Source organism: Nicotiana attenuata, chromosome 6, assembly GCF_001879085.1.
Source record: "Nicotiana attenuata strain UT chromosome 6, NIATTr2, whole genome shotgun sequence".
In the NCBI taxonomy this organism is placed as follows: domain Eukaryota; kingdom Viridiplantae; phylum Streptophyta; class Magnoliopsida; order Solanales; family Solanaceae; genus Nicotiana; species Nicotiana attenuata.
Window position 1 is genome coordinate 85772192 of NC_031994.1, and position 13444 is coordinate 85785635.

Here is a 13444-nt window from a genome sequence, read left to right on the forward strand (position 1 = left end):
TTTTTTTTTTTTATTTTAACTCCAATTGTCCAACCTATAACCTAGTTTGTTTTACTTCTGCCGCCAACGTTAAAGGTGTCCGCCTTCTGTTTTATTTTTTCTCCTAATTTGCTTTTAACTCAATTCTAATTAGATGTGCTCCTTTGTTTTGCCTTTTTGTGTCTCGCTCCTTTGTCCTGCTTTCTTAAGGTGTTTTGCCGTCTTCTGTTTTATTTTCTTAAATTATTTTTATGTATAATTTTTGATAAATTTAATATTTAAATAATTAAGGGTATTTCAGTAAACTTATTTAGTTACAGTGCAGCACGATACAATCAAACCATATAGTAAAATATTATTTAACAATAACAAATAATACAATCTATCCAAATATTATATTCATAAAACGATATGATATAATATAATACAATATAATACAATACAATACATTATAAAATGATGGCAACAATTGATAAACCCATCAAATAAATACGATTAAAAATCCAATACTAATTTTTTTTTTGTAGGAGAGAAGCTAAATGATGCTATAGAGAATATATTAGTACCATAAAATGAAGTAAATATGCTTAAAAAATCAATCAAATTGCTGATATCGTCAAAGTGATTACTCTTTCTGAATATGCAATATGCCCTAAATTTATATGTTCTTCAGCAATTGTATCAGTGTAAATGTAAATAAGCGTTTTGCATGTTCAATTGACTTCTTTTAGTCTGAAATTGGGTGAATATCGATCGTTAAGCAGTGCCGTTTGAACATGTCTGCGTCAAAGAAAGACCAAACAAACGACGGTGACAAGAATGGCAGGAAACGTAATCTTCCTTCATGGATGAGTTCAAAACAAGCCTCAAGTGGTTCAGGTCAGAGTAACGAGGCCGAAAATGAAGCAAAATTTTCTACTTCGACTTCGAGTGGTTCAAATTTCTCAAAACTTATGGTAATTTTCTGAGTTCTCCCAAATCGTAGCTGTGTTTGTTATGTTATGGGCCAAATGGAGCGGAATGAGTTATATAGTCAGCACTAACTAATTTTTAGCTGTTTTTGTAATGTAATTGGCCGAATGGAGAAGAATAAATATAGGGGATTCAAGTAGTGGACTTGTACTGATTTGTTCTGTTTGTTTTAAAATGGGTTAAATAGAGCAGAATGAATACCTACGATTTATATTGGACACAAGCTAATTTTAGCTGCATTTGTTATGAAATGGGTAGGATAGAGTGGAAAGAATATAGAGTGCTCATTGTTCGACCACTAACTAATTTTAGCTGGGGTTGACATGAAATGGGTTAAATAGCACAGAATGAATATATAGGACTCACATAGTTGAACCTAGTTAATTTTAGCTTCGTTTGTATCAAAATGTGGTGAATGGAGTGGAATTTAATACTTCAGCATTTCATATAGTCGGCCCTACTAATTTTGGAATAGTTGACTGATTGAGCTCGTTTGTTTTTTCATTTAAATCTTGACCACTATTCCATATTCTGAATGCTGCAGGAAGGGGTTGTATTTGTGCTATCAGGTTTTGTCAATCCCGAGCGTGGTACATTAAGGTCCCATGCTTTAGAAATGGGAGCCAAGTATGAACCTGATTGGAACTCGGGTTGCACACTCTTGATCTGTGCATTTCCCAATACACCAAAGTTTCGTCAAGTTGAAGCAGATAATGGAACAATTGTATCAAAGGTCTACCTCTCTCCTTATAAGTGTATAAATGACTTGATTTCCTGCAAGTCCATTATGACAGAATGGAGGCTGATGTCCTAGGAGATAGTGATGCACCAAGTAATACGTGTTTCAACGAAGAAATGCTGCTTTGTACGCTTCAATTTTGTCATTGTGTTTGAAATAGAACTATATGCTTGCTCCTGTTCTCCTGGAAATTTTTTTGTGCCAATTTCCTTTTGCTTTCTACGCGCGTGTGATCCTTTCTATGCTGTTACCTTCTCAAAAATATTATTCTGTGTGGTCCTTTCTATTTTATTAATGCTATTTCCTCGGCAGAAAATGATACTTCAATCTGTATATGAACATGAGAGTGTTTTAGACCTAGATGTGGATCTTACTCTTTTGGTATTTCTGTAATATCAAGGGATAACTTACTTGAGAGAAAAATCCTGATAGAAGTATTTGTTTCTTTTTTGTTGTGACTTCCTTCTGTTTTATTCATCTTTTGTTTTCTTTTTTTTTTTTGCGAGTTGGGCAGAGGGTGCTTTGCGCTGTATATGGAAGTATTAGGCATCCACATGACATGAAAATGAGGGATTAACTGTGGGTGTTATTTTGTTCAAATTGGTTCACATTGAGTACCTTCTTTATGTGGGGACATGGGGTTACTATTGGAATTTAATTTTTCTTCTACAAAGTATGCTCTCTCTAAGTCTAAAGGTTTTTGCTTGTTTTGTGCAGGAGTGGATAACAGAGTGTTATAAAGAACGAAAACTCGTTGAAATTGAAACCCACCTTATGCATGCTGGCAAACCATGGAGGTGTCAAAGTGTCTCTCATGAATCCAGCCAAGGTTACCTCTCTCTGTCTTTGTCTATTTTCCCCTCCCCCATCGCACCCCACCCCAAACATGCAGACTATTTGTGTTTTAAACAAGGATGGGACTCATTGAACCTCAATATAGTGAATGATACTTCTAGCTAACCCATGTTTCAGTCATAATAGAGATAGGGTAGAACATTTGTTAATGCTGAAAATTGCATAGACAAGTGCAAGAGACACCTGAGATGAATTTAAATGGGGAATATGGTTAGTGAGGAACTAAGGATTCATATAGCGGACCCCTGCTTGTTTGAGACTGAGGCTTGTTACGTGCAAGAGACTATATCTTAGTCCACCCTATCCGCTTAACTTATGGTTCCCCTCGACCCCCCCTCAAGAAGAAAATAGAAAGAGAAAAAATATCTTAAATCCTTTTCCCCTTCCCCCTATAAAAGTTTGATTAACTTTTAAAGTGTGTCTCCATTATTGAGCCCATCAACTTATTTAGATTAGGGTGCAATCAGCATAGATACTTCTCATTATGTCATTGGTTACCCTCTTTCTTTTCATAAACATCTCAAGGATCGGTGAACTAATGTACTTTGTATAAAGTCGCTAAATAAATAACACACATAGACACGATATATATATATATATATATATATATATATATATATATATATATGTGTGTGTGTGTGTGTGTGTGTGTGTGTGTGTGTGTGTGTGTGTACAGATATGTATATTTTGAGGCATCTACATGCACATCAAAGTTACCTATTTACGATTTCTTCGTGTTTTATTTTAAAGTATTGTTTTGCAGCTTTGCTAAATGAATCTAGCATGCTGCTATTTTCCTTTGAGTAGGCATGCTCATTTGGTGTCTGCACCTTGCTGACACAAGTACTCTGGATACATGTCTAGAGAGGTAGTCAGTATTGTAGCTTTTGGAATTAGAAGGTTAACAAAAAAATTACACTGCAACAAAATTTACCAAAAACCTGATGGTGATGGTGAGTGATTAATCCATGAGTGGCTTTTTAATGTCTAGATTTTCCAACTTCAGTGAATTGTTTAAGTTTTAGGTTAATGAAATTTGTCTCTGGGGTTTGTGTCTCTATTCAATCAACATGTAATGTCGAAGTACCCGTTCAGAAATGAAATGTAATGTATAAGTGAAACTTAGAATTATCTAATACAGCCTAATATATCTCCTCACTCGTGCTTTTGGAATTCCTGCTGTTTTAATCCATGCTTGATGTCAACTGATAACAAGATGCATTGCTTGCCCTCCCCAATTGTTTATCCCCTTCCAAGCATGCATGGTTTTTTCATGATTTGAATATCTTATTATCCAACAAGTGACTATCCTCAAAATTTTGGACTGTTTTGAGAGACTTGCTTAGGCGATGTTATTCAATTGGTCCACATGAAGCTACTGCTAATTCAGATAAAGAAAATGAAATGTATCTTAATTTTTAAGTGGCCTACCTATATACGGGTTGTTGTTGTTGTTGTTGTTGTTGTTGCCTACCTATATACGACATACAAATGATAGGGAGAAACATGTAACTTCGAATGAGAAAAGATGGTCGAGTTAAAGTACATAAGGCTTCCCTAGTTTTTCCGGGTAAGAAGGGGTAGAGAAAATACTCGAGCTAGTGTTCAAATCCCAGGCGCTATGGTGCTGAAAAAACCTATGCCATACTTCGGGGAAAAGCTTAAATGACCTTAGGCAAGAGGGTACTTGTACCTAAAATTGACAAGGGTAGGGATAGAATATCTAGGGACCCGAGACATCTCTCTCTAATCAACTTAGAAAAATTAGCGCCTTAAACTTCTGGGGAAGGGGTGCCTCCTCATGCAGTGACCATGCCTGAGTGACTTCATACCAAAATTCAGGTCTCTGCAAAGTCGTAAAATAATATGGGGCCTGATGACTATCCGGTGCCGGAAGGTCAAGGAAGTTGGTGACCTGATGGCAGAGGAGTCATGGGACAAAGTACTAATTTATTTTCATTCTTTTTAATAGAAACTTTCTTTTTCTCTGTTTATGAAAGAAGAGAGATTTTTCTTTAGCCTATTTTCCATTTGTCTATATTCCATAACTGACCCATCTTGGACCTTGCAGATCAAAAACCATCCACATCTAGAAAATCTCATAAAAGAGAAGAAAAAAGTTCACCTTTTAAGACAACTACTACTCTTTCATCTGAGGTACTTATTTTTTACTTGTCTGTAATTACACAGGTTCACCGAATATATAGATTTAAAATTATGTATCAACTCTCCAGAACTTGTTTTTGTTATTCACATTATCTTATTGTGACAGGAGGTACGTTGTGATGAGGTAAAAGATGGGTTTTCTCCTTCTAATGTGAAAAAATGGGCTATAGATGATCTTAATCGAACCATATCATGGCTGGAGAATCAAGATGAAAGGGTAAAGTGATGTATCTAATTTTTTGGAATCAGATGTTGGCTTGTACTTGAGTGTTCTCAATCTGACTGGTCATCTTCATTTAAGCATGAAATAGCTTTGTGTTCTGTCTTATTAAAAATAAAACATAACAAAACGGAGCTCTGTCAAAGAATAGGTCAAGAATTTTGTTACTTCTTTTTTGGGTGGGAGCAGGGAGAAGAGAAGGTGAGAAATGCATTGGTGGAATTGCAAGAAAGAGTCCAGTGTCTGAATGAATACTTAATCCTGCATAATTGTACGTAGTTGTTTATCACAAGCTCTCTTACTCCATCAAATTTGATTATGATACAGCCAGAACCCAGTGAGATGAAGAAAATAGCTGCTGAGGGAATTCTAACCTGTTTACAGGATGCCATAGATTCTCTTAAGCAAGGGCAGGTAAATCTTTTTTTGCAAGAATTGTCCACCTTTTTTGTCTATTGAATGTTTGTTTTATACTGAATAAGAATTATGTTGCTGGTCTTTTACTTGCCATTTTGGATATCCTTTAGTAATCTATATGAACCCCCCACCCCACCCCGGAAAAAGCTTCTAGGACGATAGTAACTCTGTTATCAACTTAACCATTTGCTGTTAAATTTGTTTCCCTTGTCACCATTTGAAATTGCTATAGTTTTGCCTCAGGAGTTCCTTCTTGCCAATTTTGTGGTAACATATTCAGTTGCTATAAATTATTTTGCACCATTGATGTTGGACTCTTTGTTCTTATAGCTGAACCCAATTGGTTTGGGAGTGTTGATTACTAATGTTGGACTGTTTGAACATATTAGTTATTGCCATGGATGATGAAGTAGTATTTTATGTTTGACACAAACTAGTTACTGCTGTTGATAGTTATTTTATGAAGAAAATAGTTAGCGCTCTACACCAAATAGTTAGATTGCTGTTGATAGTTATTTTATGAAGAAAATAGTTAGCGCTCTACACCAAATAGTTAGATTGCAAACTTTTATCTAATTAATTATTTGTTAGATTTTACCATACAATATTATTGAAGAGCATTTCCATGATAGAATTTTGTTTATTAAGTAATTTGTCATGCCATCAAGAAATTTTATTTTCTGAGCTATGTTGCGCAAACTCTCCAAAATGTTGCTGCACCCGTGTCGGATCCTCCAAAATACACTACTTTTGGAGGATCCGACACGCACCCGGCGACATTTTCGGATAGTCCGAGCAACATAGTTTCTGAGAGTTTGTTGCCTTTTTCCAAAAAAAAAAGTTTCTGAGAGTATTCTTCATTCTCAAGTACCTTAAATACATGGAGGAAGGTTGTGAGAGTGATGGCAGTCAATTCATCAACCTCAAGTACATTAAATACCTGTAAATGTGGTGGTGGTAACCAGCAAATGTCGTGTGTATAGTCAGGGCGAACGCTAGATGTTGTGGCTATCATGTAGGCACGTTAGGATTATAGGTGGTTTACTAGGGTGGTATTGGTGATGGTTGGCAGTGTAGAGGGGTGCGTAATGATAAGCAACTGGGAATGGTGTTAAACGATGGCAAAAGACTGCTGGTTTCCAAGCAAGTGTTAGTAGGAGTTGGACCGCTGGCACAGCTACATAGAGCTGAATGAGCAAATGACCTCAGTTACATCTTGTAGCAGACTTGATTTTGAGCATACGAGCATAGGTTTTTGTGCTTAATTGGAGTTTGAGTCCCATCAAGCGAGAACATTAAGCATAATGGGTGAATACAGTTTTCATATTAAGTGAATAACTTCAACATGGAACATATAATGATTGACCAAGGTGATGCGATGAACCCATTGAAAAACTTTTATGGCTGTGCCGTTGCCCTTATAAAAAGAAGGCTGTGCATTGGAGAGAATTTTAATTGTTCATTTGAAAGAGTAAGCAGTCATTGTTACGGCTAGAAGTGTTTGATTTGGATTTGAAGTTGAATTGTGTGTCCTAGGAAATAAGGCTGAATGAGCAAATGACCTCAGTTACATCTTGTAGCAGACTTGATTTTGAGCATACGAGCATAGGTTTTTGTGCTTAATTGGAGTTTGAGTCCCATCAAGCGAGAACATTAAGCATAATGGGTGAATACAGTTTTCATATTAAGTGAATAACTTCAACATGGAACATATAATGATTGACCAAGGTGATGCGATGAACCCATTGAAAAACTTTTATGGCTGTGCCGTTGCCCTTATAAAAAGAAGGCTGTGCATTGGAGAGAATTTTAATTGTTCATTTGAAAGAGTAAGCAGTCATTGTTAGGGCTAGAAGTGTTTGATTTGGATTTGAAGTTGAATTGTGTGTCCTAGGAAATGGAGGGTAGGTTGTCGATTTATTTGCTCGGCCTATTCTTTGAATATTGTGCTTCCTGTGGAGAAACTTCATCACGGTTTTGGTCCTTGAATGTTGTCAGAATTTTAGCTGTATTCATGTTAATTTTCCGGTACAAACTTGCTGGAAATTTTGTTATAAGATTTGTAATAGAATAGTTATACGGATAAAATTCAAGTTGTATAAAAAAGAAAAAAATTGATTACTGAATTGAAAGGTTTTGGCATTAGTTGCATTACTCCAGATTTTGATAATGTGTCCGACTCATCCTCCATTTAATCTCTGTTTTTTTCTTGTTGGTCGTCAACTCTTTAGGATATTCGCCAAATAACTGAGCAGTGGGCATGTGTCCCTTGGGCAGTTGAGGAGCTGGCAAAGTTTGATAGTAGTTCTGTTAGTTCAGCTAAACCACGCAAGGATCTTTGCAGACAAGCTGTGACCTGTAAACAGATCTATGAGCTGGAGTACCGAAATAGAGAAGATGATGAACTTTTGAAGATAAAAAAGCAGAGTACTCGTGTTAGCAGAAAAGCTGGTGACATTGCCAATGATGTTGCAGCATATGACAGTGATGATACCATTGAGATGACGGAAGAGGAAATTAACCAAGCTTATAATGCTGTGGCATCTACCATTATAAAACACTAGGTGAGCTTGAAAATGGGAGGTAGAGTAGGCGTATATCTGCTTAACCTAATTTTTCAATTCCGCTCCTTATTTTTGGTTGTTTTCTTTCTTTTGTATGTTGAGCGGGTATCAAGATCCAAGAGTTGTCATCTGTAGCCTGTTGTAGATAGTACAAAAACTCAATTACTTTAGGAGGGTATGTTGCTCAACCTACCAACTGGCTTAACAGACTTTTTCTTCTTCTTTCAGTTTTCACTTTTTCAAGTTAATTGCTTGAATCTTTTTTCCATCGTGAAATCCCAGACTATATAAAATTCCCTCGTTTTCTTTTCTCCTGCTCGTGTATCATATTGTTCCCCGGTTGTTGCAGATTCATGTGGCATATTTTCTTATATACAAGCAGGATATCACCGTCTCTATAGATTGGTAAAAATACTGAAAAAAGACGATTGTGGCACTCTTGGTGTTTCACCAAACGAAATAAAATTTAATCTTATTCCAAATTTAGTCATGGTTAACTGAGAGCTTTTTATCTAAAGAGATACTTCATGCTTATCTAGTTTTGGTGTCAATATCAGTACACGTTCTTTGTATGGGTCGAAATCTGCATAATAATATGTCAAAATAGCACGGGCTAGCCAGTTTTCGGACTGGTCATTTGAAAATAGCCAGCATTTGCAAAGTCATTGAAAAATACCCAGTATTTTGTTGCAACAGGGACCGGTCCAGCATAATATACTGGAGATCGGTGCACCAGTGTATGAACTTCCAGCATATTATACTGGACCGGTATATTATACTGGAAATCCAGTATATTATGCTAGGTTCCAGTATACTTGTGCTGGATCTCCATTATAATATGCTGGAGTTCCAGTATACTTATGCTGGAACTCCATTATAGTATGCTGGAGTTCTAGTATATTTATGCTAGAACTCCAGTATATTATGCTGGAGTATTTTTCGAATGTTGAACAGTGTTTTCGTTCAGATTTATCTTTAATTAAAAAGTGGCCAAATTTCGATTACTTTTGAAACTGTGGCTATTTTGAATGACCACTTGTAAATATGGCTATTTTTGAATTTCTCCCTAATAATATTCAAAATAAGATTCCCCATAAGGAAGGAAGAATTTTCGAGCCGTCATTAGCCGAGGTGGACTAGGAAACAGAAATACTCGTAGACGAAGAGTCAGCGGGAGCCGTGGTCAAGATGTCAGATAATGGTCGAGGTCGAGCATCACTAATGAAGCTGTAACAATTGGTTTTTGAAATGAGATATTAAAGGGAATATTCTAGCGAATATTCTTTGCAGTTTGTACTATTAGAGTTTGTACTATTAGGGTTTGTTAGAAATGTGTTTCATATATATATTGAAAGAGGGACCAATAATGTGGGGCACGTGAGATTCATCTATAAGAACAAACTTTTGACTAAAGATTCTCTCTCTTACTGAAAAACAAACAGTGCATTTTCATCAAGATTCTTGTCCGAATTATTCCCTACTGTCCATCAGATCCGAGAATAATTCAAACATTCAAGGATTTGTCTGTCACTCATCATTGTGAGGAGGGACAACCACCTAGTTCATCCTTTATTAGGTGACTCACTCTTTCTATTTACTCAAATGCCATTTATTGTTATTCATTGTTATTGAATGTTCTATTGTTGCTCACGCTATTTGGAATAATTATTGCATATCACTATAATATCTCTCCCAGATCTGTCCATCGTTGACCATACTTTCGAAATTTGCATCTAGAAAAATTATTGTTAACTAGGCTTAATCCCTTATCTCGTAAATTCAATTATTTGAACCAAGGATTATATTTTTTGGTCAAACAATTTGGCGCCGTCTTTGGGGATTTCCTAGTTAAATTTTTAGTTTCTTCTAGATGTATCACTAACACGGATCACTAGCGTAAAAAACAAAAACAAGAACAAGATCTCCTTTCTTTGTGTGCACAAATCCCAATATGGCAGGTAAACAAGGAAGAAAGGACAAGAATAATAAGTGAACTCCCAACCAACCTCATGAATGTCATCAATGAAAGCTGTGAAATAGCAGACGGAGACGCAACGCCCAATGCCTCCCCTAGACGAGATGGATCACCTCCTCCTCACTGCAGCATCACAAAATCTCTCGGTAAGGGAGCCTCCACATCTGTGGCGGAAGAGACGCCCCCAGCCTTAAAAAAGCTCCTTGAGGCATGACTAACTGACACACTCACCACCGTCCTCCATAAGCCCGCTCGAGATACGGCTACAGAAAATGCAAGAACTTGCATCATACAACCAACCGATGAGCAGCACAACCAACTCCCTCTTCCTCCAATGACAGGTATTACTCACAATGTCGTTAATAGTGCATGCGACAACACTCTTGCAGCCATTCTGAAAAGGATGCAGGAAATCGAGAATGAGAATAGAGCACTCTGGGACCAAATAAGAGAACACCAAGAAAGGGTCGATAAGATACCGGGCACCCCTAAACTCTTGCCGAAGAGAGATGCCGGCCGGTTCGTCGAGGAGCCGTATAGTGATGATGTCGCCCCACATGCCATACCAAAAACCTTTAAAATGTTGCCCTACCTTAGGATATATGATGGCACGTCCGACCCCGAAGATCATGTGACTCACTAAGTCACCGCTGTGAAAGACAATGACCTCGCCAAGGAACACGTATCTTCCATTCTATTGAAAAAATTCGGTGAAACCCTCACAGGAGGAGCGTTAACATGGTATTCACAACTACCTACGCGTTCCATTGGAACTTTTGAAGAGATGACCGATAAGTTCGTAACGGCCCATGCTGGGGCCAAGAAGGCCAAAGCAAGAGTGAACGACATATATGATATCAAACAGTCTCCGGGAGAGGGGTTAAAGGACTTCCTCGCCCGATTCAACTAAGTAAGGATGACCCTGCCGAACGTATCGGAAGGGATGGCGGTCGCAGCCTTCAGAACTGGCTGACCAGAGATGGTTCAAGGGCAACAAGAAAGTTATTAAGTCGGCTGATGAAGTACCCTCCAACCACTTGGGACGAGATACACAATGCATATTGTGCCGAGGTCCGAGCAGATGAGGACGGCCTCAATGGAACAACTCACCGACTGACCTCGGTACAAGCCGAATCCAGGAAAGATCGAAGAAATAATGCCAAGCGAGATCTCGTAGCTCCACGATCTAACAGAGAACAGCATCAACCGTATGTCAAAACAGCCATTGCACCCTCCTCCCGCCACGAAGAAGGCCCGCCTAGACCAAGGACAGGGACTCACCGGAATGTAAGAGGTATGCCCCCTTTAGTATCCACTCACAGCTTTTGTGTGTCACTTATAGAAATAGTCTATGCCATGGAGAAGCTCGGACCAAAAGTAAAGTGGCCACAAAAGAAGAGGTCAGATCCGAGCACCAGAAAGTCAGATGCCCTCTGCGCGTTCCATCAAGAACGAGGGAACAATACCGAAGATTGCATTGCTCTAAGGTAAGAGGTCGTAAACATGTTACGAAAAGGACACCTCAAAGAGTTGCTGAGCGACCGGGGAAGGACCAACTTTGCTAGAGGACGCGAACAACACCAAGGACCACCAAAGCCGCCCTCACCAACTCGCACCATCCACATGATCATTGGTGGCGGCGACGATGCTTCCATCAACAACGTGAAGTTCACCACCACCCACAAGCTCAAACGTTCAATCACCCGCGAATGGTATGACGAACTCGAAGAGAGTATCATCTCCGATACGTCAGATACCAACTGTTTGGCTTTTCCTCACTTTGATGCCCTTGGTATTACTTTACGAATTTTAGATACCGATGTGAGATGCATTATGGTAGATGATGGGAGCGGCACATGCATTATCCATGCTCGAGTACTTGCACAAAAGCAACTCGAAGATAAGATAGTGCGTGCTGCATCATGCTAACTAGTTTTAATAATGCAGTCGAGCGAACATCTAGTGAAATCACACTCCTTGTTCTGGCCGGTGGCGTCACTCTGGAAGCCACGTTCTACGTCATGGACCAAGACACGGCATACAACGCCATAATAGGGCGACCATGGATACACACCATGAGAGTCGTCCCTCCCAGCTTATACTAGGTCATCAAGTTTCTGACCCTGTGGGGAATATTCAACATATGAGGGGAACAACGCACATCCTGGGAATGCTACCGCATCGCCTTAGACAGCACGATCACTCAACAAATGGAAGACAAAGAAAAAGAGGCATAACAATTAATAGGGGCGAGGTCGATATGTGATGATAGCGAGGACGTCATCAAAGACCCTGATATGGTCGAAGCTATAGGATCGACCATAAAAGACCTCGACCTCGTTCAATTAGACCTCAACAACCATAGCAAGAAATCTTACATCGACTGCAAACTCTAGGAACCAGGTAAATTCTGTCAATTCTTAACTACTAACGCATATTTGTTTGCTTTCAGCCATGCAGATATGCCGAGTATCCCAAAGGAAATCACCACACATAAACTGAACGTCGACCCATTCCACCCCAATAAGATAGGTCAGACATAAGTTTAACTCCGTAATTAATGACGCGGTATGTGAAGAGGTAGAAAAACTGTTAGAGGATGGCTCCATCAGGGAGTCGAAATACCCTCGGTGGGTCGCCAACGTGGTCATGGTTGAAGAATGGGAAATGGCGGATCTTCGTGGATTTCACAGAGTTGAACAAAGCATGCCCTAAGGATTCGTTCCCATTACCATATATCGACCAATTCATCGATACAACAGCCGGGCACGAACTACTGAGCTTTTTGGACGCCTATTCGGGTTATAATAAAATCCTCATGGAAGAAGAGGATCAGGAGAAAACCACGTTCATCACCCATCAAGGAACGTACTGCTACAGGGTCATGCCCTTCGGGTTAAAGTACGCGGGGGCGACTTACCAAAGGTTGGTGACAAGGATGTTCAAGGACCAACTCGGTAAAACGATGGAAGTCTATATAGATGACATGTTGGTCAAGTCTAGAAGGAAAGAAGATCACATCAACCACCTGAGAGAAGTTTCTGACATACTTAGGCGATACGGAATGAAGCCGAACCCCGAGAAGTGTGCATTTGGCGTGGCCTCAGGAAAGTTTCTAGGTTTCCTAGTATCACAGAGAGGAATTGAGGTCAATCTTGACCAAATCAAAGCCATCGAAGGGATACCGGAACACTTGACCACTAAAAAGCAGGTTCAAAGGCTTACTGGTTGGATCGCCGTCCTGTCAAGGTTCATTTCACGATCATCGGATACATGTCACAAATTCTTTGCCGTACTCAAGAAGGATAACGGCCTCCAGTGGACCTCGGAGTGCGTCTAAGCCCTAAAAGAATTAAAAGCATACTTGTCATCACCACCACTACTTTCAAAACTAGAGCCAGGAGAACGTCTCCTCGTTTATCTCGCTGTATCCGAAGTAGCTGTGAGCGTATTCCTGGTTCGAGATAACAAAGTTACGCAATCCCCCATCTATTATATTAGCAAAACATTAGTCGACGCCGAGATGAAGTATCTTCACCTCGAAAAACTGACCATAG

General features: G+C 39.0%; 2 protein-coding genes across 2 annotated transcripts; both read left to right on the top strand.

Annotated features, from left to right (window-relative positions):
* On the top strand, positions 515-8224 carry LOC109227372 (DNA-repair protein XRCC1). Its single transcript, XM_019392510.1, has 8 exons — positions 515-935; positions 1496-1684; positions 2408-2519; positions 4617-4702; positions 4818-4928; positions 5259-5345; positions 7580-7912; positions 8026-8224. Exons 1-7 carry the CDS (start codon positions 756-758, stop codon positions 7910-7912), a joined length of 1098 nt encoding a protein of 365 aa, XP_019248055.1. The 5' UTR covers positions 515-755; the 3' UTR covers positions 8026-8224.
* LOC109228062 lies at positions 11391-11816 on the top strand. The gene has a single exon (XM_019393244.1). The coding sequence runs from the start codon at positions 11391-11393 to the stop codon at positions 11814-11816; it is 426 nt and encodes a 141-aa protein (XP_019248789.1).

What these genes read in the sequence shown, in the direction of transcription:
- LOC109228062 (XM_019393244.1), top strand. Translation starts at nt 11,391, where the DNA reads ATGTTACGAAAAGGACACCTCAAAGAGTTGCTGAGCGACCGGGGAAGG.
- LOC109227372 (XM_019392510.1), top strand. Translation starts at nt 756, where the DNA reads ATGTCTGCGTCAAAGAAAGACCAAACAAACGACGGTGACAAGAATGGC. An exon ending in CAAATTTCTCAAAACTTATG is followed by an intron (nt 936 to 1,495) that starts GTAATTTTCTGA and finishes TGAATGCTGCAG; the next exon opens with GAAGGGGTTGTATTTGTGCT. An exon ending in CTACTACTCTTTCATCTGAG is followed by an intron (nt 4,703 to 4,817) that starts GTACTTATTTTT and finishes TTATTGTGACAG; the next exon opens with GAGGTACGTTGTGATGAGGT.